The following is a 23,127-nucleotide window of genomic DNA, read 5'->3' on the forward strand; positions in this document are numbered from 1 at the left end:
GCTACAACCTCGCAGACAGAGGTGCATGCAAACACTCCTGAACTTCAGTTTGCATGTGGGAGAACAATATAGAACACCTTGCATACATGTATACCCCGCAGGCAGCAGCAACGCGCTGCTCACAGCCTGCGTCACAAAACTATGCTTGCTTTCTCCTCGCTGTGGATATCAGCATAAGGCTTCCAGCCATTATGGGGTGTTTTTCCAGGCTCACTTTAACTTCAGTCAGAAAAAAGGAGACCTTATTGTTCTGAAAGGGAAAAAGTAGAATACAGGAAGATGAGAATCCTTTCCCTGACCCGAGAAACACTGTTAGACCAGAGGCTGGCTTGAAGTTCCGGGAGCTAAAAGGCATTTAGAAGCCTCAAGGCCATTTTGCTTAGTAGCTCTGAATCCTTTAAAAGCCTTTTAAATTCAGTTGCCTTCCTCGTTACAGAGGATTCTAATACATAACCAGGCATGGTTAGCAAAGCTAAATTTGCTGAGGTCTGTTTGGGAAGTGTGGGAGGAGATTCTTAAAGATGTTAAATAAGGAAAGAAAATGAAAACACAGGACACTGCCCTCGTAATGTTCAAAGCAGGCAGCAAGAGAAAGCATTCAGAAACCCTTTGCCTGCAGAGCCATCGTTTCAGCAGAACAAAGAAATATGTGAAGCACCTGGACGTCCCCTTTGTTCTGAACCAGCAGTACCTGCTGCACAGGGATACGGCAGTAATTTAAAAGCTTGTTTCCTGCGTCCAAACACCACGTCAGGATGAAATGCAATCCATCCCACTCTCATTTAACGAACACCCCTGGCACCGCTGTACCTTGGAGGCATGATGTCACACACCAACAATTACTATTTATTTTGAAGTTGCAAACAGCTCCGAGACTTCAGAGTGCTCCACTCAGCCATGACTCAAACCTTCCTCGTCTCACGGAAGGACACAACTGCACTTTCCTTGTGCTGTTTCTGAGCATCCTGTGAGGGATTAGTAGATACTTAATTTTATTATCCTTTCTCCTCTTTTATGTAGGAATGGCTTTGTCATTGTTGAACACCTTCGCATTCATGACACATTTTCTTAAATGTCGTATCAATGATGTCTCTACTGAGACATAGCTACCAAGAAAAGCACTGGAAGAAAAACTAAGACATTCATTCAGTTTTGGGTGATTTTTAACTTATATACAGTCGTTGGGAAAACTGTAGTATGAAAACCAATTTCAGACTTGTGACAAGGTGTGTAATACTGTCTGGTTTCTCCTATTGGGGAAGCAGTTATTACCCAGAATTTTATACTTATCTCTTGAAAGGACCAAGATATTCATGCTAAAGAACTTTTTTTTTTTTTTTTTTTTTTTTTTTTTTTTAATTTACCAGATCAGAATAGTTCCAGGCTCACCTGAAAGCTAGTAACCTGATACCCAGGCTTAGGAGCAGTATGACCTGCTTGAAAATATGCAGCATGAAAAACAGCTAATAATTCTGAATGGCTCATTTAATGCTGAGTTGCTGAACCTTATTCAGTTTTAAAATGCACTGTAAGATTAAAACCCCAGAGGTGAATAAGAGCACTCCCCATCATCTCGGCTATGCTGGAATTTACTCTTGTATTAGCATTAAAGCAAGAATAAATGAAAAGTGTAGACACTAAGACTGCCGGCCTGCCTGAAATTTGGAGTAATTTTAGATATGCTCTTCCAGTTTTCTCCATTGTTCTCCCTTCAACAGTGAAGGACCATCACTACATCATAAACCCCTGGTTCCTGTCCCAAGCAGAGCTCCATCACAGGGTGCCAGACTGGAAAAGCAAAAGGAAGGGAGTTTCAAACTTTAAGTACAATCTTTCTCTGGCAACAGCAAAATTCAGATGGACAACAGAATGAACAGAGCTGCATTCAGTGGCTGCAAATTATAGTTTTATGTTAAGTGAAATTATTATACACCAGTATGGGCATAAATCTATCTGATACAAAGGGCTGATGAGCATAGCTCTACATTCCAAGTAATGGTATTAAAGATGCAGTGTGAAGTTCAGGGAATTAATCATATTGATCACTTCTTTTCAATGATGATTCAGCAGGCATTTTTTAAAGCAGATTAAATGAATTGCTTTCAAGCGTTCATTAATACAACCCAGAACATTAATAACTATGCTTATGAAGAAATATTTTTACTTCTTTCCTGCAGACATTCTCTGGACCCAAATGCTGTTGCTGTTCCTCTCTTATCCACTTTGTAGCTTTCCTCTGATGGAGCCTGAGAAGCCTCTCCTTGAACTAAGTACAGGAGCCTGCATGCAGAGGGAGAGAATAACACCAGGTAGCAAATGACAGCCAATTACAGTCGGTGCATGTATATGGAAACAGACTGTGATACTGTCAGGAAAACACCACATCTGGCAGCCAACTCTCCCTCCTTTCATTTTCCCTTTGAGAGAGAATATTTGGTTTGTTTGTTTGTAAGTCCTCAACTGAAATCTGTCTGCTCTTTCAGTAATAATTTTCAGCAATTTGGAAGATCGACAGTGACCCCATAGCCTACACCCTAACTATAATCACTGAGATATTGCTAAGGTCTGGGTGCTTCTAAACAGAACCTGAGCCCCAGTGGGCTTGACAATATACAAGCACTGATGAACTAAAGGGAATTACAGAAGGGAATCCTCTATCTCCCAGCACCTAATCCAGACACCAAGCAGGAGGGGAGAACACACGAGCAGGGTGAGGGCAGCACTGGAAGAAAGGTACAATGCAAACACAAACAGTGAGGTACAGATGGTGGCAGCCCATGAATGTCAGAAGCTTGGAGATGAAGGACAAACACAGAAACAGGTAACAACAGGAGAAGCCAACTGTTCCTTTCTTACCTGCTTTAGGGCTCCAACTGCTGCAGTCCCTGAACCACTCCATCATCCACATCTCCTCAGCTTGTGTTGCCTGAAGAATGGTTCAGAATGCCCCTTCTCTAAAGTCAGTCTGTTGCCTCTGAATTGACAATAGCAGTGATTCCTTCAGTGCTTTGGAAGTGCCTTCCTGCCTGCAGGAAATGCTGACAGAATCCTCCCGTAGTCCTTCAGCGCAATACAGCCCAGCACAGTTGCAGCTCCGGTGTTGTCTCAGCACACACGAGCCTTTGATGGGTTTGCCAAGAGCAGGCTGCAGAGGGACTCACGGCCACATACCACCTTTCAGCACCCTAACAACAATCCAACCCCCTCAGCTTCTCCCCTCCCCAGACAGCAATTATTTTCACAGGAATTCCATGCTTCTGTTAGCCTGCAAACTACAGAGTGCATATATATTCCAAATGAAATGGGTCGGACCTTGACGCTTCTTAAAATACACATTTTATTATTTTCTGGTGTTTGCTATGAAGGTTTCATTCAAATTGTGAAGGTACACAGCCTTTACAAACTTGTTGCATTAAACGTTTTTGTTGGTGGCTTTATTTTCTGTTTCTTTCATGGCGGAGGAAAATACATAGGCTATAAAATGTTGAAATTCGTTAGATGTGTAGTATCACCTCTTCATATATGCTGTGGAATGCTTTGTAGAAATACTATATAAAATAAGGCAGACTTTGACAGGGAATTCAGTCATAAAATTTCAAGGGAGAAAACAGAAAGTTCCAACATATTATTATCTTTTGTAGCCAAGGGAAGATCAGGTGGTCGTCACTGGTTTATGGGAGAACTACCGCGGTTCTGGTGCTCAGGATACATTTCTTGTTTATTCTACTATTCTCAAGTGAGACCTTTGCAATAAAACTTAATTTTAATTAACATAAATCAGACAATATTTAAACATACACATCTATCCTTACAGTGCAATAAAAATGTATCATTGTATAGTATTTGTATTTGCATTATGAAAATAAAAGGTCTGTACATCAATTAAATGTATATTAATGAGTATGAATCATGTAAATTTGTAATGCATCTAAAGTTGGCTTTGGCTTTTAAGTATTTATAAATTCATAGAAAATATTGAACATCTAACAAAATAAATAAAACATATCATTTTAATCATAGATGCTAACGATCAACCTCAAAAATTCTTGTGTTATTTTTTACATATGCTACTAAATTTCTTAAAGAGAACTCACTTTCAGTAGTGCTCAGAAGTGAATGATTGCACCTTCTGTGATGTGAAAAAATAGAGTACATCTATTTTTCATAGATCAGAAATTCCTTCATGGAGAGTTGCATTTTGAATGTCTGATTGTTCTATGTAACTGTCCTAAGTGCTTATAAAAAGCATGTAGCTTTCTCACAAAAGCTGTGAGTCACTATTAATAGGTATTTCTTCTTCACTTGCAGAGTTGAGGATTAACCAAAGTCTTCTAGTGAATGTCTGTTTCATATGGATTCTTCAAGGTCTTCCAGCTTCGCACACTGGTAAGAAGATAGCGCAAAACATGTTCACTAATAAACCCTCTTCAGTACAAGTACTGCAGCAATCCAGTGTAATTCCACTTGACAGGCTTATTTCGTTGGAGTCCACACATGGTAGTTTGTGGAAGTCAGCTGCTGACCTCATGTTCTCTTGAATTTGAAAGTTCCCCAAGCGCATGGGCTATCCTTACTGTAATACTGCAGAGACCGAAACATATCTCAAATCACATGGACAAAAGTGAGCTTGAATAAATATGCATCTGGTTAGTAAATTACACACCATAGTCTAATTGCTATTCTGGTGGTGGTGGTCGGAGGCTCCGCAGCTTCCTTTCATCTAATCCTTTCCAGTATTTAAAGTTATTATCCAGATGCTGCATCAAATTTGGCAGGTCTGCAAATGCTAGGGGAAAAAGGGCAGAGTGTATTTAGTTTGCAGGATTGGAATAGTCACATGATGCTGTCTGCTTAAATATCACTTAAATGTCCAGGCAACTGTGTTAAGTAGGAAAGCTTAAAGCTGTCATACTGCTACTTGAAATGTTTCTGGCTTTACAGCTCTCATCACTCATGGATCTTCCAAGGCTACTGAGAGCAGTTTTGAAAGTCTATTTAATACTGGTATTGCAAGCACCAGCAAAGGGACACCATTTTCCAGGAGGAGCATAACTAATTATGCTTGTAATTATCCTACTTCATCAAATCTCAGTCACATGTCATGATGTGGCATTTAGGAGAGTCACATTTCTGACCACTTCTACCACAGAGACAGTGCTTGGAAGGAAATAGTTGCTCCCCCAGGCATTTTCCAGACTGTAGAAATTTGTCTTGAAGAATAACTGATATCAACATGGACAAAATGGTTATGTCCAAAGAGCTCTCAGAGAGAAAGTGTTCTTTCCTCCATTTTCACAGAAGCAAGTTTAAAACTAAGAGAGTTAAACACTGCCTGAAACTGATACATTAAAGAGAAGCCAGGAGAATGGTTTGTAGCAGGATCAAAATACTTCTAAGCAATAATGAAGTTATTAAGCTTACTTGAACTACAGGAATCTTCTCTTGTCTCCCATTTTCTTTAGGAGTCACAAGAGAACAATTCTATATCACAATAGCTTCAAACGTTTAGAAAAGATCTGTGGAATTTTGCTTACCATCCCAAGCATCAAACATATCAGTGATGAAGTAATCGATGAATGATATTTGGGACTTGGGGATGCTGCAAGTATTTCTGTCAAAAACTGGCATCACAACAGGTAAACCTTGCCTCTTTTCTTCATCAGTCTGCAAAGAACACTCTTGTGATTATTCTGTAACATTCCATTAACGGCTTCTTTGAGTGGCACTGACTAGAGCATGCAACTGCTAAATAAACAGAGAAACCTGAACAAACTGAAGAAGCAGCACTTCTTGGGCAGGTTTCAGCCAAACCACTGAACAGTGCCTTCCAATGTTTCCCACAAAGTGGCAAATTTACCTTCTGCATTGAACACACAGAGCTGCCCCTAAGTAACTGTGTGTTCCTGCTGTAAGTTATGACTGATTTGGATCTAGAACATGTATCTGTTGTTAGCCTCTGACAGAAGCAGCATTTTGTACCCATCAGAGATGTCAAACTATCTTTATCTTCCTCTTTTTTCCCCCTTGAGGTACCAAAGCCCAACTCCAGTATTTGGTCTATATCTGTAATAATGCCTGCCCCTTGTCCCTGTCTTCTCAAAACCTTTCTTCAGCATGGTTCACTAAGGTCTTAGAGCATTTTTTGGGCTGAGTGCTGCTCCCATGCTGACACTACAACCTGATAATCCTGTTCTTGAGACACAGGCAGCACACAGTAGGCAGAAGGCACCCTTTTGTGATGGGAACACGACAGGCAAAACAAAAAAAACCTCAAGTCGCAAACTGGAGAATTTGAAAGCTTAAGTTTTTCATAAGTGCACTGTAGATGTCAGCTTTCTTCTGTCTGAAGGTACCTAGTTGTATTGGCATGAGTAATTGTAGAATCATAGAGTCATCAAGGTTGGAAAGGATGTTCAAGATCATTCAGCCCAACTGTCCATCTACTACCAATACAACCCCACTAAATGCTATCCCTTAGTACCACATCTACACATTTTTTTTGCTCTCATTTTTGAGAGCCTTCTCCTTATCAACTATCATATCCCTTTCAGAACCGTTGTCTCACCATGTTTGACCTCCTCACCCACTGTTTGATAGTGAATATCCCATCATTTAAAAAAAAATAATGTATTTTTCATATTGCTTAATGCACCCTTAGGTGTTTTGGGACAGTGGCCATACATGCACATTTCTCTTCCCTTTTAAAGAGCCTGGAATTTCAGCAGCACTTTGTAGCTGCCTTACCTGTGCAAAGTACTCCTCAGAGATGCGTCCGGCCCACTCTATGCATTGCTCTATAGGTCTGCATGGATTGGAAATGTCTGCACACTTTATCAACATGCGTTTGATGAGGATGCGGTTTTCAGGAGACGTGAGAACATTTTTGATTGAATCCCCATCACCATTATTCTGCAACATTTGAGAATTAAAAGCAATCCATTAGCAAAAGCTCTGCATACCTACTCAAAAGCTTTGTGCCTTGGGAATGTTTTCAGATCCTATAAGGATCAGTGCCATTACTGACTACCATGTATGATGTCCAGCTGAATTCATAGGGGGTTATGAATATTAGCCACAGCTCCAGACTAGCACCGAACTCATTTCTGGATTCATTCACTGTCTTTGTGACAGATCTCTTGGGCATCTTTGGGCAAGTCACCTAATCCCTCTACGCCTTGTCTGCCTCCTTAAATGTGTGGTGAGGAGCCATTCATCACTGCACACATAGTGATGAGCACTATGTAGGCAGAAAATGTAATTCTCTGCTGAAACACAAGGATTAATGGACTTGCACATTAATAGTGGAACAGCTGGGTTTAACAAAAAACGGACTGATCTGACATGCATGGTCATCCTCTGCATGCAAACCTCATCACCATGAGCATCAATCATACTAACAGCACTGCTGCCTCAGGAGTCAGATCCCATGCTGCCTCCAGGTCCTCCTGCTCTGCCTTCCACCAGGGCCACGGGAGCCCACCAGTCTCCAACCTGACTGGAATTTGTGCTTTCTGAGAGTTTGTCAGTGTTACTAAAAACATACTCTGTACAGCCTCATCCTGCCTTTGCAAGTCTAGGAAAAGCTTCAGCCCACACACAGCTTATATTTGGTTCCCAGGCTGCATATACAGGTGTGGCAACAGTCCTCTATATTTGGAGCCAGAATCCAGCTAATATGAGTAAAGGCTCCAATAATCCAGATTTCAAAAAAAAAACACACATAAGGATGCCAGAGTTACTTGACTCTTCAAGGATGGGTAGAATATGGAAATTGACCACAAGGTCTCTTGTCTACTACTAACAAAAAAAACTCTTTGGAGCAAGGAATTTACTAGGCTTGTCTAGCACCTAACAAGGTCTTGGTCTAAATGCAGTAAAGGAGTAACAGAAAGAAGTGTGATGCTGGTAAGAGAACAGTAAGACACCAGATCCTGCAATACTTGGTACAAAAAGGGAGGTATGAATCAGCTTCTACAAAGCAGCAGAAACATTCTGATCTTTTAATAGGATATATTTTTCAGAAGGAAGTTCTGGGGGAAAAAAGTCCTTCCTGAAAAAAGAAAATCACAATTAATAACACAAACAGTATCATTTGGTAGGTGCTGGTTCAGAAACATCAGCTCCACATTTCCTACCAAAATTAGATTCTCAAATTTCTTGTTTTCCCTCATTTGTAGATACACGAAAGAGGAAGTACTGAGGAAACAAAGTGAGTTGCATAGATCTTCAAATACATGTAAAAATGATGTAAGAAAGTCAATGTAAAGTGATGGAAGCTCCAGAAACACAAGTAATGCATGAAAATGAAGCACTGAAAATAATGAGAGATCATTCAGCTAAGGACAGCAGATAATATCCTCCTAGGTGAGCCACCAGGAATGCAGAAAGGATGTTTGCTTCTGTGATCTGTTCAAACCAAGGCACAGCTCTGCTTGCTGGTTGCGGATGTCTTGGGAATAAAATGTGCTAACTGTGCTTCATCCCAGCATCCTGCTCAGAGTGCAGAGGCGTCTCTCCATGTCAGATGTTGGCTTCCTGTCATAGGCTTAGGTGACATCATGAAGGGAAATGGGAGGATAAAGGATGCTGGAGCTGGAAAGGATTTTTTTTTTTCAATTTATGAAACAAAAGAAGAAAGGAAACAAACAGAGCAGCTTCTCAGCATGGCTCTTTGAACAAATATGTACAAAAATAATAAATAAAAAAATAAGTGGAACTGTCCCATTTGGAATACATGGTTGGCAGCTCAGCCTGCAAACATTACACTGAGTCACAGCCATGACTGGAAACAGGGCCAGGAAACACACACTGCTGCTGCAACCAGATATATGAACAGACTTGAAAAGGGATCTGTCAGAGTTGTTCTGCTGGTAACAAGCACAGCAAATGATTGGTTTCACCCACTCGCACATTACAGACCTTTTAGTAGGAACCTGCTGAACTGAGAAACTCCAAAATGAAAGAAGGAAAACATTTTGCTTCTCGATTTCTCTAAAAATTACATTGCCTTTTTCTTCCCACTCTTAAGCAGGATTTGCTATGAATCGCAAATACTTCGTGGGGCAGATTATTCCCCTACAGCCCCTGGGGCTCACAGCCGGAATTAAACTTTGATTTCTACCTGCAGCTGTCCTTACTTTTACTGTCTACCTGTACAGGCTGAAGCAGCAGCAGCTACCCAGCTCTCTGTAGGCAGGAGGATGGATCCATCCAAAGAGCATGGAGCAGCCACCCAGCTCTCTGTAACTGTCAACAAGAGAGATCCATCCATCTTTGGATGGATGCTGCAGCCCGCTTCTTGGGGCCACCTCACTTGCTTGTAATCTACCAAGAATTATTCTCCCTTCTTTTTTATCGTGTTTGTTACAATCAAGGAACTGAGCAGAGAAGCATTTACCCTCCTAATCTCCCACGCATTTTGCTGGCCTTACATTTCCATCAGAATATCCCAAAACAACAACAACAACAAAAACGTTTATGAGGCCCTCAAATATATGTGTGCATGCTACTTCTTAAAATTATCTTATCAATTAAAAAAAAAAAAATCAGGTTCTGTGGAAACTTCCATGAATAAATAGGTATGTTTAAAAAAACTATCTACAGTGAAACAGCTTGACTGCCTACTGCTCCAGCTGTCGGCTAGCCGGCGGGCTGATGCTTCACATTAAAAGATTTTACTTAATACTGTTCACAACTGCCAGCTGAAATTGGTTGGTTGAAGTTCCCCCACCAGGTGTCCGCCTCAGGCAAAGATTTATATATTTTTTTCTGAAAATTGCAGTTTAAAATGATTTGGTGGCTTCTAAATATGAGGGTAGGAGAATTTATCAGCTCTTTCAAGCTGATGCTAAAATTGCTGCTGTTTCTTTCTTTTCTAAATACCCTCACATCTTCATGAGTGAGGACCTGGAATTGAGTTGGAGGGATGGTTTTGGGGTAAGCCACTCACCATCTCTGTGAAAAGCTGCTGGACATGTTACTAATATCAGGGACAAAAACGTGGTTTGTGTAGATTCAGTAGGAATTGCTAGAGCCTGGGATTGAGCAGGACTCTTGCTGCAACTATAGTTCTTGGCTGTGCTGGAGCAGAAGCAGTCCAGGTTCAGATTTTATAACTAAGAACAGGGAGCCTGCCTCTCCACTACTTGCAATAAACAAAACCTGCAGAAAAACAGCAGCAGGGAAGAAGAGGTTGTTACCTGATATGAATGCAGAAGCAGAGAAGAAAATGAGTAGAGAGGCACAGAAATCCTGGGAACTCTGAGAGAATGGACTAGCAAGCCAACACTATTGGAAGAGGGAAGGAAGGCTGAAAAAGGAGGGATTTGTTGAGCGAGGAAGCTAGTGCTGGGAAATGGAGAAGAGAGAGAGGCAGAGTGAGAAGCCATGGAACAGAATGGTGGGTGAGAACTGAAAGTGGTGTGACAAGCCAGTGGGCAGCAAAGGGATTCTAATGCGAGAGAAGACTGTCAGTGAAAAACAGAATCTGATGAAACATTTATGGCCTGACTGCATTGTAACATGCACAAATGTAAATGAAGCCATCAGATTGAAGAGATGGTGGTAGTTTTGTCATTCTGACAACTTCTGACATTCTGGCAACTTCTGACAACAGCTTTACAATCTGAGCATGTATTTCATCATCCTTCCTTTTATTTGTAATAGGTAAGAGACCAACTGTGGTAACAAAGACTTAGCTGTTAAATGATCATTCTAAGGACAAGCACACGCACAGGCTAGTTCTGGTCTCCTCTAGGTTCTGGTAGCAGTGAATGGGCACTTGGAACAAAGTGTAGGTATTTCCTGGGCAATGAACACAAGGTCCAGTGCAGCACCCACAGAAATCAACAGTACCTGTCTGAGACTTTAAGCCACATTCTGCAACATAGAGCTATCTGGGAAAAATACTTCATAGCCACAGAATTAACAGCCTTTCTTCTACTTTAAGTCAGTAAAACCAGTATCCTACTACAACTCTGGCTCCATGTTCACAGAGTTCTCATTAGCATCACCAAGAGCCAAACACAAAGCTGATTCTAGCTTATTCTCTTGTGGGCAAGGGTACTCTCCTCCAGATAAGCTCCAGTCTGCTTCTGATGGGTGAGGTCTGTCCCTCTCCCACCTTCTGGTAACAAAAAGACTGCCCTACCCTCCCTGCACACAATAGTCATAAATGTGGCTTTCTAAAAAAACATGGTAAGAAAACACAGAAAACCATTACAGCTCCTACAGGACGTTGCCACTGTTGCAAACTTTATTATAACTATTCTGAAAATCTTCTCTTTGCAAAAACCATTCCAACAAAATTATATGCTACTCTTACTGGCAACAAAACTGCTGGCTGAAGCTGTTATTGAAACTGGTGTGGTTTTTTAGAATGAGTTCCTAACAGGCAATTTCATTGTGTCCATGGGGTTCCAGATGGCTATTGATTATGTCTATATGATATATAATGCCACTATCATCTATTTTGAAGATTAAAAAAGAAAGTAGGCAGAAAACCCATGAATGCTGCCAGGCAGCACTAAAAGCTGAGGGCCCTCGTTTCCACAGAATGTGCCATATGGCAGTCAATATACCTGCCCTTACTCTGCACCACCAGCATTCCTGCTGTGAGTGAGGGAGTAATTCAGCTTCTGTTCTGAAGCAAATCTCGGCACCTTTGCAGAAATGGCCAACAAGAACACCAAGTCTTTCTGCTAGCACTCTCCATAGGAGTGACTGGGTTCGTCAAAATGGCTTTTTCTACTGGGAATTATAGAGGCCAGGCTGCCCAAGCACATGGCTGGTTCTCATAAAACATCCCAGTGCTGCAGTAATAACAGGAACCAAGCAAGTCCCACTCATCTTCAAAGCTGTGCGATGATGATGTAAAAAGAGCATTCAAAGCCAGAGGCGAAAGACACATTTCTTATCTCTCTTTCTCCATGTTTCTCATGAACTTTCTCAGAATATCACGTGGAGATTTCCTACTGCCAAGGGTTCCCAGTCCCTGCCTATTCATTTTAAGGAGGATTCGCATTGTTGCTTACCCCATTTTCTTCTAGCGCTGCCAAGGGTTTATTAATGCTGTTGACAAACTTGTTGACATGCTCAAAGTGCTTTGTCATTTCTGTTGCTAGGACCATGTCAATAATGGCTTGGCGAAGGGTTCGATACTCATTCCTGTTTAAAGAAGGAAACAATTAAGAATGCTGGCTGGTTCACAAAGGGCTGCTTGCTAAAACAAGCCTGTCTTAAAGACCGCTTGTGTTGCTGAGAGGTGCCAGGGGGAGAAAGAATAGAAAGGATTGGGTAGGCACAGAAGTGAGAGATGTCAGTGGGCAGACAAGACAGTGTTTAAGCTTACCTTTCCATGTTCTTAAATATATTGCATTTGTCATCCCGGGTGGTGAGCTGGAAAGCCAGGGCAGCATGATGGCTCTCCAGCACTGCGGTGTCATTGTAGAGAATTGCTAGCTCACTCCCAGCATTACACAGGAAAGAATTTGTTCTTCCTGGGTGATCCACATCATGGACTGTGGCAGCAATAAGTGCAGCAACTTCATCAATGGGATCCAAAGTTTGCTGAAAATAGAAGGATGCTTAGTTTTCCTGGCAGACTCGTTAGAAATGCTATTCTGTCCATAAAGGTTAAGCCAAGTTGCTAAGGGAGAAAAGCCAGAACTCTGCAAATCAGTAAGGGTCAGACATTCTAGTCAGAGCACTGGAAAATTCATTATAAGCTTTATTGAACACCACGTGACATTTTTGTCTTTTTGTGCCTCTTGAGTTTTGCCTCAGCCATACTTTTGATAAACTAAATTCAATTAATCAAATTAATGCAAAATAATAAATTAGTTTGTGGTTTCTAACAGCACATAAACAGCCTACACTCAGTTAGGGTATTTAGCTTGGAAAAAAAACTGGTATTGCTAAAGAGTATGCTATTGCTAGCAGACCATTTCATTTCTTTTGAAAACTGAATGTGCCCTAATCGCATTCCATTGATGTGTTGGCTAGGCTTGTGATTTGTAAAGAGTATTTCACATATGTCCAGTTCTGTAACAGTGTCTTGGGCTAATACAAAGTCTGGGCAGAATTCTTAACAGTTGATAACCTTAGAGAAATCGGACTGTCAGATTCAGATTCTCTTAGCATGGTGTACTCCATGTTTTCTGTCTAATCACACTGGTAATTCTTGTATGCTTCCTTATGTTTACTCTGTAATGAAATACAAAACTACTTGACTTGGAAGGTTTTATACTGCGATGTTTTAACGGTGCATTAATAACACAGAGGAGAAAAAGAACCAAACACCTCAGGAATCTTTACGGTTCATCCACTCTGAAACTAGTCTTCATTCTGCACTTATGCCGATCATAAATGCAAAATACTTTTGTTAAAATTTTAATAAAAGAGACAGGAGCAGAAGTATTTCCAGCTGAATCTGGGAGCAGGACAGTTAATTCAAATTAGCTTGAGTTAAGGTCCGAATTCTCCGCTCCCTTTGACTGTACCGTTCACAGTGCTCAGATTTGGTAGATGAAAAGACTGTCCCTACGCTACCTTACTCTCTGAAATTAATGCAAAGACTTGACTTTGATGGAGCAAGGATATTATTCATTGAGGACTGCAAGAAGGGTCTTGTGCAGAACAAGAAAAGGCAAAGGAATATTTCTACCCTAGGTTCACAATTACAATTGTCTGAAATACTGTCTCCTTTGTGTTAGCTGCTTCTTTCTTTCCGCTGCTACTCCTGGGATTGTACCTGAGGTATAAAGTTAGGGGCGAGGAATTGTAGAACAGGTTCTCCTGAGTGGGACAGACTGATCAGTGCTCAGTGTGAGAAAGACCTGTGCAGCTGGAAAGTAGCGAAAAACTGGAGAATACTTGAACTGCAGGACCACAGCAGTGCATCCCAAGCTTATTTCCTGAGTGTGACATAACAACCTTTGCAGGGATTTACAGTACCTTTACCTCCAACTTCAGGTCAAGGATTCTAACTTTGTCACATGAACTCTTATGCCACAGAAATGGAAATGATCCTGAGAATATTGCTTCAGTTTGGAAACCAGAAAGTTTTCCCACACAAGAGCTGAGTTCAATTTACTGAAGAAAAAATCTCAATGTGAATCTGACAGCAGAACTGTGCTTTCTGTATTTAACTTAAGCTGAACTCTGGACAGTGCAAAAGCAGCTGGGCTGTAACTCTGAGAAGATAAAAAGCAAATCTTGAACTTTGATTCTGCTCCTTCTTCTATTGCAACATTTTTTTCTTTTGCTATGCCTAAAGAGGAATGGAAATAACATTTTGGAAAAGGAGGAGGCAGTCATGTTTCTGTGGCATTGAGATGATTCCAGATCTTGTCTGTTTTTCACAGATATTCTTGGGAAAACCAGTTAAACCTCTGGCAAATAAGGGGCTGCAAATTTCTGAAGAAGTTCTATTCCCTCTTGGCATACAGTATATGAGTCAGCCTCTGGAGAGCACACTAATAAGATGCAGCTCCAGGTTAAGAGACTTCAATTTTAATGAGCTGTCAGAAGCTTGTTTACAATCACAAATGTCTCAGCCAGGTGCCCATCACTAGCACTATCCTTAGGCAGGCCAATTCAGAGTAGGAATTTCCATCCAAAATCTTAACTTAGAAACATGTATTGCCATCAGTATACGTGCAGGCACTGCTTTAATTTGCCTTCTCACACTCCAGTCTGCCCTCTGGGCGTGAGAACAAAGGCTGTTCTGATTTATTCTGGTTGTCAGTGGCTCTAATACACCAGTGGGTATTATGGTACAAGGAACTTCAACAAGTAATCTGTTTCAACACTTCTCCAATGCAGTCTCTTTCAGCCTCAGGACATTTACTTCAGTGGGTAATACAGCTTTGGAAGCACTCAGCATATTTTAAGGCCTATACTGTTCCATGAGTTTTCCACAAAATTACCATCACAAGGCATGAGAAGTGACAGTTGTTAATCTGTATTTGACCACCACAAAATAATTCAGTCATTAGCTCACCTATGTGAGAAAACTGAACGATGCCAGGAAGTTTTGTTGTAAAAGGAGGCTCTCTTATTCTCTCATCAACAATGGCTCAGTTCCTATAGTACTACATAGTACCCACTGTTCTGCATACACCATATGGCAGACTCTAGAACTGATGTAAAGCAGCCCAGTTCTTTCACCAGAGCGCTCAAACTGGTTGGCACTAGGCAGACATTTGAGTCTTGGCATCTTTTCTGAGAGATCTTCCTTTAATCCTGACTGCACTTCCCACCTATACTGTTTCTTATAGATGTGGACTTACCTTGACTCTTTCTTTAGACAAGAAATAAGCAGTGGCATGTAGCACATCTGCTGAATGGGTGGAATTATGATAGGAGTTGGAGGAATGGTAGTTAGCTTCAATAACTTGTAACCACGACCTCAGGGTTGATTCTGAGCAGTTCAGGAATTCACAGATTCCAAAGCGAGCAAATATTTTGAGACCCAGATAAACCAGAGGCCTGTGAAGAAAAACAAACAAAATCTTAAAACAAATGAGGTTGAAAGGGTATTACAGAGTGTGAGTAGCACAACTCTACAGAGCTTTTTTAACCAAAGATGTGCCAGATCAGTATACAGATTTGCTTGCTACAGAACTTCAGAATCTTTTGCCTTCCTGTCACATGCCAGCTCTCAGAACATGACAGTCCCTGACGGGTCTGAGAGCACTAAACAGGCTGTGTGTGCTGCTGTGTGTAGCAGCATTTTGGTACCTGGGGAGTCTGTGTTGGGTAAACACAGATTGCAGCCAAAACAAGACAAATCAGCATGTCCAGAACGCAGCACATGAGAAGAGGGAGGAGGTATTACCACTGCCAGTTTCCTAAGCCAGCTTGTGTACATTTAGGTTATGTACATGTACACCATGCAGTGCTGCAATCGCTATTCTTTCTGCTCTGTACAGCCGCTCCATTTCTTTTACACCAGCCACCTGAAGGCTTCTATTGCTCACCGACTTTGCATGCAGTAAAGGATGAGGTATTCTGGAAGCAGGTGAAAACAGGTGCTGGCTGGGATGTCACTGGGATGGCAGTGAGGTCTCCCTGCATGCCAGCTCGTCAGCACCACGCAGCATGGTCAGAGGTTCCTCCAGGGCTCTGTGTCTGGGAACTGCATTGTCTCCTGCACTGAGCTTAGGGTTAATGAAATGTCTTGGCTTTATCAGTTTGTCTGCTTAGACTTGAAGGCAGTACTAATGATCCATTTGTAGATGTGATCCATTGAAGATCACCTTAATTTCCTTAGTAAATGAATTGCCTTTATTTAAAGGCAGCAGGAGGCAATCCTAATTATTATACCTTTAGTAAGCACGTAGGCAGCAAAATGCCTCTTTTGTCCTCCGTTGGTCTATTCAAATCAATAAGAACAGAAAAACCTACCTGGTCACCTCATGCACGTTGCCTGAGACATAGAATTCTTTTAATGCAGTGAACACATTAAATGTTGTAAATTACAATGGCTAGATTAACTTTTTTTTTTTTAATTACTTCATCTATAGTACTTCATTAGAAATGAAAGTGTGTCAAAGCAAAAACAAAACCAAAAAACCGTAATGAGATGATGCAAATCTCTTTAGTTAGAAATCAGAAGTTAGATCACTTTATTAAGAAGAACAAAAACCTCAATGTTTTGGGCTCATAAAACCACAGTCTAAAGTTGAAGCCTATATGTATTAATGAAATGCCTTGGGATCTTGTTTTAAATATCTTTCAAAGCTCTTATGGATCTGGGATTTCAGTGGAGGCTTAAGTTAGTCAATTTATTGCAGGATCTAGCCAAAGTACAGGTGTTGCAGAAGCTTTGGGCTAAGACAAAGCGTGATAAATGAAACCAGACTCAGAGGAGAATTTTTGATAGACATCAGGAAATAAAACCAAAGATCTAAGCAAGAGATCGATTTACAGCCATAGTGGGAGCTTTTGTTGCTAGTGATGTACAGACCATCAGAACTGCTGACCTGCTTTTGAAAACATCTATGATGAAAACTGTACGCTTTCCATTTTATTAGTAAATATTCCTCTGTTAGTCTTATACATAACATGTAGCCTGCTAAGTTTTTAAATCAAAAAGCTTCCTTTAATCCCAAAGAAAGGTAATGAGAATGTTGCTGAAAAGCTGTACTCAAAATTGTTTGGGTATAGAAACTACCCAATTACACAGAGACAAAACAAAGCCTGCTCTATGCCAACTGACCAGATTAGATGTAGTTGGATGTAACTTGGACAACAATTTGATTTATAGAACTTTTCTGTTTTTGAAAACAGAAAAGGAAAGCTTGTAAAATGGTGTTGCTTTGTTATTATACCATATCAAAGATATATCATCTCCAGTTGATAAATTCCCACTGCGAATCTGCAAGAAATAGTGTGTGATGAAACAACAGATGTTTAATGAGTTCACACGTGGTGAGAAAATTTCTAACATTCGACTTTGAAAACAAAAGAAATTCAGTATGAAAAGCACAGGTAGAAAAATTTAAGAGCTGATTACAGGCTGACTTCTCCGTCAGTTTTCAGCAACTTGTATTTACAAGCCCATAGTTTACTGACCTTTTATGAGTGGCAGCCTCAAGCTCAAAGATATCAAAATCCCAGTGTTCTTCATTTTCCATTGCCTGTGTTATCCGTGGGGGTATGTCATTGAGGGAGATGGGAGAGATCAAGCTGCCAGCGACCTGATGAGTTTCTGTTGAGGGGTAAATCAAAACAAACAATGCTCAATTAAAAAAAAAAGAACATCTGAGTGCCTTTAGCAGATTTTATAAACGTCTTAATATCTTAACATCTCACTAGCTGCCAAATGAAGACTTACGTTTTGCTGACAATATGTATTCATTCCCTGATAATCTTCGCAGACCGTCCTGTTCAATGAAAGATGAGAGTTAAATGTGGGGCATTGTAAAAGAGGTCTGTAAAATAATGTCAACAAACAGTAGCACCATGACTTTAGAGAAGCCTGATTATGAGCTCTTGCAGTCATAACAATTGCCTCTGTTATGTATGCTTTACATGCAGATCATAATGGATGAGAGACTGCAGGTGGTGGCGTCCTTATTAACTCTGGGGAGTAAAGACAGGAATTTCTCAGGTGCAGATGGAATTACAGCCTCACACCCACCCTTGTTTGGACAACAGAGAGACATCAGGTCTGGCTGCGTGCCACAAACCAGGCGCTGTATGTCTGTACATTTCCCATCAGCAAACAGCAGTGGGTGGTGGGAGGGGATGGATGGGGACACACTTCTGCTCTCCTCCCAGTGCTGATAGATCAGGTCACCACAGCAGCATCAGAATCTCATGATGCGTTGCTGAGATTGCAGGGCAAAAAATAACTGTGAGACTTCCCTTCTATCAGAGAACTTATGCCTGTGTGCTCTCCAGCTCAGTGCCTCCTAGGTGTAAGTCTGGCATGATGCCTGATGTGCAAGCTGCGCTGAAGGATTAGAACTGACAGAATGATGTATTTAATGTTTACCTTTCAACTCATAACTCTAAATGTAGTGGCCCAAATTCTGCCTTCTCTTCTGATGCACACCAACTGTTAGCTGCTGCACGAGTGCTTACCCAGACCACAATGTCAAAAAACAGCTATTGAAAAACCCTTTCTGAACACAACTGACTGTGTTATGTACACAAAGCATAGCTTAAGGAAATGTGGATGCTGTATCTGAACACGCAATGCCTGCACCTACAGGAACTGTTAAAATGTTTGTATTTTTCAAATCCATAAGTAAATTAGTCTGAAGTTTTGTGATTTAAAATGGAGTACTACCATTATAATTGTCTCAATGTCTCTTCAACTGCATTGCTATGGAACAAGTATTTAGAACATCAGATGCTGTGTATCTCTTAGAATCATAGACTCTCTTTTTAAGAGTTGAAATAGCAGGTGTAATTCTCTCTGGCAAACCCATTTGTGAACTCCAGGTGCCCTTCCCATCATGAATTCTGGGTAGCAGGTCAAATCCAATAACCCACAATTGCCTCTCCTCAGATACAGCTTCTGAATGTGAAATGGAGTAAGATGATTCTGGGGTTGGAACTTGATGATCCCTGGAGTCCCTTCAACCCAAGCCATTCTATGGTTCTACAATTCTGTTTTCAATAACACTATGCTGGAAAGATGGGCTGAATTACAAGTGGAATACAAATGTATGTAAAGAACTAATAATCCATGAAAAGGAAGGGGCAGTTGAAATTAAAAACTGAGCACTGCACGACTATTCAGCAGAAGCAAAGATTCCCTTTGTGTCTCATGCATCATCATTTCTCCCATATATTAATGGTTAATGTAAGAATATGTTTTGTCTCCTGAGTTAGTAAATTCAACTGTATGAAGCATTCTGATCTTCTGGAATTCTTGAAGCCTTTTGTATGTTTCTCCTAATTAGACATATGCTGGGCTATTTTACAAGACAAAAAATATATGTAAATTGTTTCAAGATTTGAATGGATTCTGCAAACTTGTCTTGAGCTTGAAATGATAATAGCTCAGAGACTTCTCTGAGAAGCTCACATCCTCTGATCCTTTTGCATTTAACACAGTTATTTTTCTCCTGAGGAAGCCTTTTATATGCAGCCTATAGACTAATGGGAACACGTATCCTTAAGGTACAGGTAACATGAATCCAAGTTCATCTAGTTATCACCAGGAAGGCCACACTCCAGACTGAGAATTTGGGTTCATTTCTTTGCTTTGCTACGTGCCCTTTGTTCAGCTTTTGGTACACTTCTTTTTCCAATGTTCCTGTTCCCTTTTAGCTAATATAATGACAAAATACGTAACTTCTTTTTCTTGCCTTATTTATTTAAACATTGAGTTTTGTAGAGTGTGGTTGTGTTTTAAAATGTGAATATTCATGTTCTTAGCTCAAAATACTGATCTCTCCATGAATCTCTGCGAGTTCAAATATAATCCAAGGAAAAGCAACAAAAAGCATTTTCTATTCCTCTGAAAACACATACTGATTATTCACATACTTTTCATTCATTCCATTCTAATCCTAATTACAAAGTATCTGTCTTTCATTCTCTTCCATCTATACCTTTTCTAAAATGAAACACTAGAAAAAGAAGAGTTTTCCCTTTCCACATCCAGTGAAACTAATGCTTCAAAGGACCTAGCCCACTTTATTCCAGAGTTACATTAATAAAATAGGGTCTGTGGGGAGAAAACACAAAAAGAACGTAGCATCTTATAGGCAAAGCATATGTCAGATGACAAAGATCAGGTATCCAGGAACATCTGGCAGCAGAAAATAATCAATAGCTGTTTGTGGCAGCATGTACTTACTGTCATCAGCCCTCCCACGAGGTCACTTGTGTGTGGATCCTCATCCTTTGTTCCCAGTTGTGGAGAGTACAGTTCAGTGGTTCTTAATATCTCCAAAACACGGTCTAACGCTTCTGCAACTGGCATTGGACTGCTTTCTTGTGCAGCATTGATGATGTTTATTACCTAGTTTAACATCAGACATGCTTTGAATTCAAAAGCGATTTAAGAAAGAACAGACACTCATCAATTATTATGGAAAACTCATAGCAACTATGTGAGATCTAAACCTTTAATCCACGTGTGGGAGAATTAAAGTGAAAGGAATGTTAATAAAACACTGATTTTTGCTGCTGGCTTTAGGACTTCATGGCCTTGAAGACAGCACTCTTATTAATTACTTTCCTCTGTCCAACCTTCTTCCATTTGCCTCTATCACCTTATGAAGGAGTCAATTTGTGACAAATCCTTGAACAGTTCCAGGAAGTAGCTTACAAAGCACAAGAAGGAGGATCTCTTGTCACCACCTCCCCAAAGGCAAGAGTCCTTAAAAAGGGTTGTGCTGAAGCTGGCCACAAGGAGGGCACCCTGCTGTGCAGCCTTGTGAGAACTCAGCTCAAAGCATCGGGCTGTTGACAGGCAGAAGAAGAAGAAGCTGCAGTGGAAGCCAGCACTGCCTTCCTCCTCCATCCAGATGCTGTGCTGGAGCCTTGTGCCATGGTGTTCCAGTACAGCACATCTGACAATGACCAGCAACAGTTGCTCATTACCTTGGTGATTGGTGCTTCAATAGTCATGGAATGTATCCTGGCCATAGAAGAGTGCCGCCTTTGTGAGCTGCCTGCATGGGACAAAGCAGAATCAGAACCAAGCTCAGCAACATGGCATGACAGCAGCGTTCAGCCAAGAGATCTGGGTTCATTTTCTGAATGGCTTACCCTGCGCTGCCCTTCACAAGTGATCCTGTAAGCAGGATGCACACACATGCTGGTAATGCTGGCAACACACCAGTGCAGAGATGCTTGCTGAACCATTGCTATCCAGATTAGAGATAAGTAGCTACAACAGCCTGGCTAAATCGCGGCTTTGGTTTGTATTTAAACTAATTAAAATATTTAAGGAAATACTCAGTTAAAAGACTACAGAGCTGTGCTTGCGTCTAACCCGGCTGGCACACGTAGGTAACAACTGCATTAGGTATTACAGGATACAAATACTTCTCCTGCCTGCTTCAACACAACAAGCCATGAGTCAGCTTTCATGCTGAAGTAAATCAGTGAAGCTCCTCTGAAGTGAAGATAGATATGCCAAATTAAAACAGTGGAGGTTCTAGCCTCTTATTCATTGGAAATTGAAAAATAAATGTTTTACATCAGTTAGCAATTCTGCTCTGTAGAGAAAAAGCCAAGATGAGATTTTTCTAGATCACTACACTGTGCTGCCTACAAAATACAGACACAGCACTGTTACTTTGTGCTGAGCACCTTTTTAGAAGAAGAATCAATGCTATTCCTGTCATACCAAGATATGACTGTATCCTCAGTGCCGCAGATCTCTTCCACATTTCACTACTGCATGCTGCCCAAACAGCAATGGTCTGCACTTAACAGAACTATGCAAGTATCAGCAAAAATACTGAATGTGTCTCAGTTATCAGGGCTGGGGGATATGATGAAGCACAATACCACACAGTGAAAAGAAAATAAAACTCTTAAGAAAATTATCTTCATATTTTTATCGAGAGAAGAGATAAGAAATGTAATTTCTTGTAATAATTTGTTAGGTTTAGAGTACTTGGAAAGTATTTCTGTTCAATCTCATTAGGTCTTCTATCCACGCAGGAGAGAAGTTGATGGCCTTCCATTCCTCCGTGGTTCAGAAAAGGTTTCAAATAGTTCAACAGATGAATATTGAGCTGTTCTATAAACATGAAGTTGTTCGCAGATTGATGACTTGGTATTTTATTCGTGTCTGGGTATGTATGCACACATATACACTCATGCTTATCTGTATTTATATGTGCATTTTATGCATTCATATAAAAATTTGAATATATAGAGATATGAGAAAAAAAACCTGCTGGTTTAACATACCATCACTCCCTCGTGATGTTGTGGATCTGACATCTAGTGATCCTTTCCTCCTGTCTTTGTGTCTGGAAGTCTGAATATCTGTTGATAAAAAGACACCACCCAATGGCATAAGCACTGCCAAAGAAGTACGTGAAAGGAACTGAAACTCAGAGAAAACATGACAGCAGCTGAGCGACACTGAGCAGAAGGCTCCAGCAGACAAGGGCCAATGAAGACCCATTTTTAAACCCTTGCCCAATTACACTGCCACAAACCCAATCATACTCTCTGACAAAACATGCCAAGTTGTCTGTTCAGAATGGATCTACTAGAGTGAGGAGGAAAAAGTTCTTCTCTTGACACAGTACAAGCATAGTTGTGAATACAATTTGTGCAGCAACACCTGAATTCACTCAAGTAACAACTGCACATAGAACTGGTATCTGAAAGTACACTACATGCTATCAAAGCACTCGTTGTATCCCAGACCCCTTAGGGGCTCCGACAGGTACAGCCTGTGCTATAGCACTGCAGTTAACAGGGACCTTTGGCATGGATGCCAGAGATGCAGTGCTGACACGTGGGATAAGGATGAGCAGTAGTGGTGGTGATCCCCATTTCCAACCACAAATACTCCCCCATACTGTTAAAAGCAATGCAAGCAGACGTGACACAAGCTATGGATCAGCCACAGCAATGTGCCATCTAGATGGCATCCTCAATTTCTCTGATTTTGGTACAGGGATCCACTACATA

At 40.9% G+C, this 23,127-nt stretch overlaps 1 protein-coding gene across 3 annotated transcripts in view; it reads right to left on the bottom strand.

Moving 5' to 3' along the window:
- PDE8A (phosphodiesterase 8A) overlaps nucleotides 1-23,127 on the bottom strand; it is a 140,713-nt gene that overhangs the window by 5,059 nt on the left and 112,527 nt on the right. Inside the window, exons 12-24 of one of the 3 annotated variants that reach the window (XM_048956762.1) lie at nucleotides 22,393-22,470; nucleotides 21,070-21,140; nucleotides 20,321-20,485; nucleotides 17,840-17,888; nucleotides 17,578-17,713; nucleotides 15,291-15,489; nucleotides 12,350-12,567; nucleotides 12,033-12,165; nucleotides 6,745-6,909; nucleotides 5,535-5,664; nucleotides 4,664-4,786; nucleotides 2,857-4,581; nucleotides 1,323-2,280 (exon numbers count right to left, since the gene is read on the bottom strand). In XM_048956762.1, coding sequence (XP_048812719.1) covers nucleotides 4,677-4,786; nucleotides 5,535-5,664; nucleotides 6,745-6,909; nucleotides 12,033-12,165; nucleotides 12,350-12,567; nucleotides 15,291-15,489; nucleotides 17,578-17,713; nucleotides 17,840-17,888; nucleotides 20,321-20,485; nucleotides 21,070-21,140; nucleotides 22,393-22,470 — 1,454 coding nt within the window. In that variant the 3' untranslated portion in view covers nucleotides 1,323-2,280; nucleotides 2,857-4,581; nucleotides 4,664-4,676. Of the gene's footprint in view, nucleotides 1-1,322; nucleotides 2,281-2,856; nucleotides 4,787-5,534; nucleotides 5,665-6,744; nucleotides 6,910-12,032; nucleotides 12,166-12,349; nucleotides 12,568-15,290; nucleotides 15,490-17,577; nucleotides 17,714-17,839; nucleotides 17,889-20,320; nucleotides 20,486-21,069; nucleotides 21,141-22,392; nucleotides 22,471-23,127 lie in introns of those variants that run through there. The other 2 variants (XM_048956761.1, XM_048956763.1) reach the window with 2 other exon arrangements.

This window comes from Lagopus muta, chromosome 10 (assembly GCF_023343835.1).
Source record: "Lagopus muta isolate bLagMut1 chromosome 10, bLagMut1 primary, whole genome shotgun sequence".
Classification (NCBI taxonomy): Eukaryota; Metazoa; Chordata; class Aves; order Galliformes; family Phasianidae; genus Lagopus; species Lagopus muta.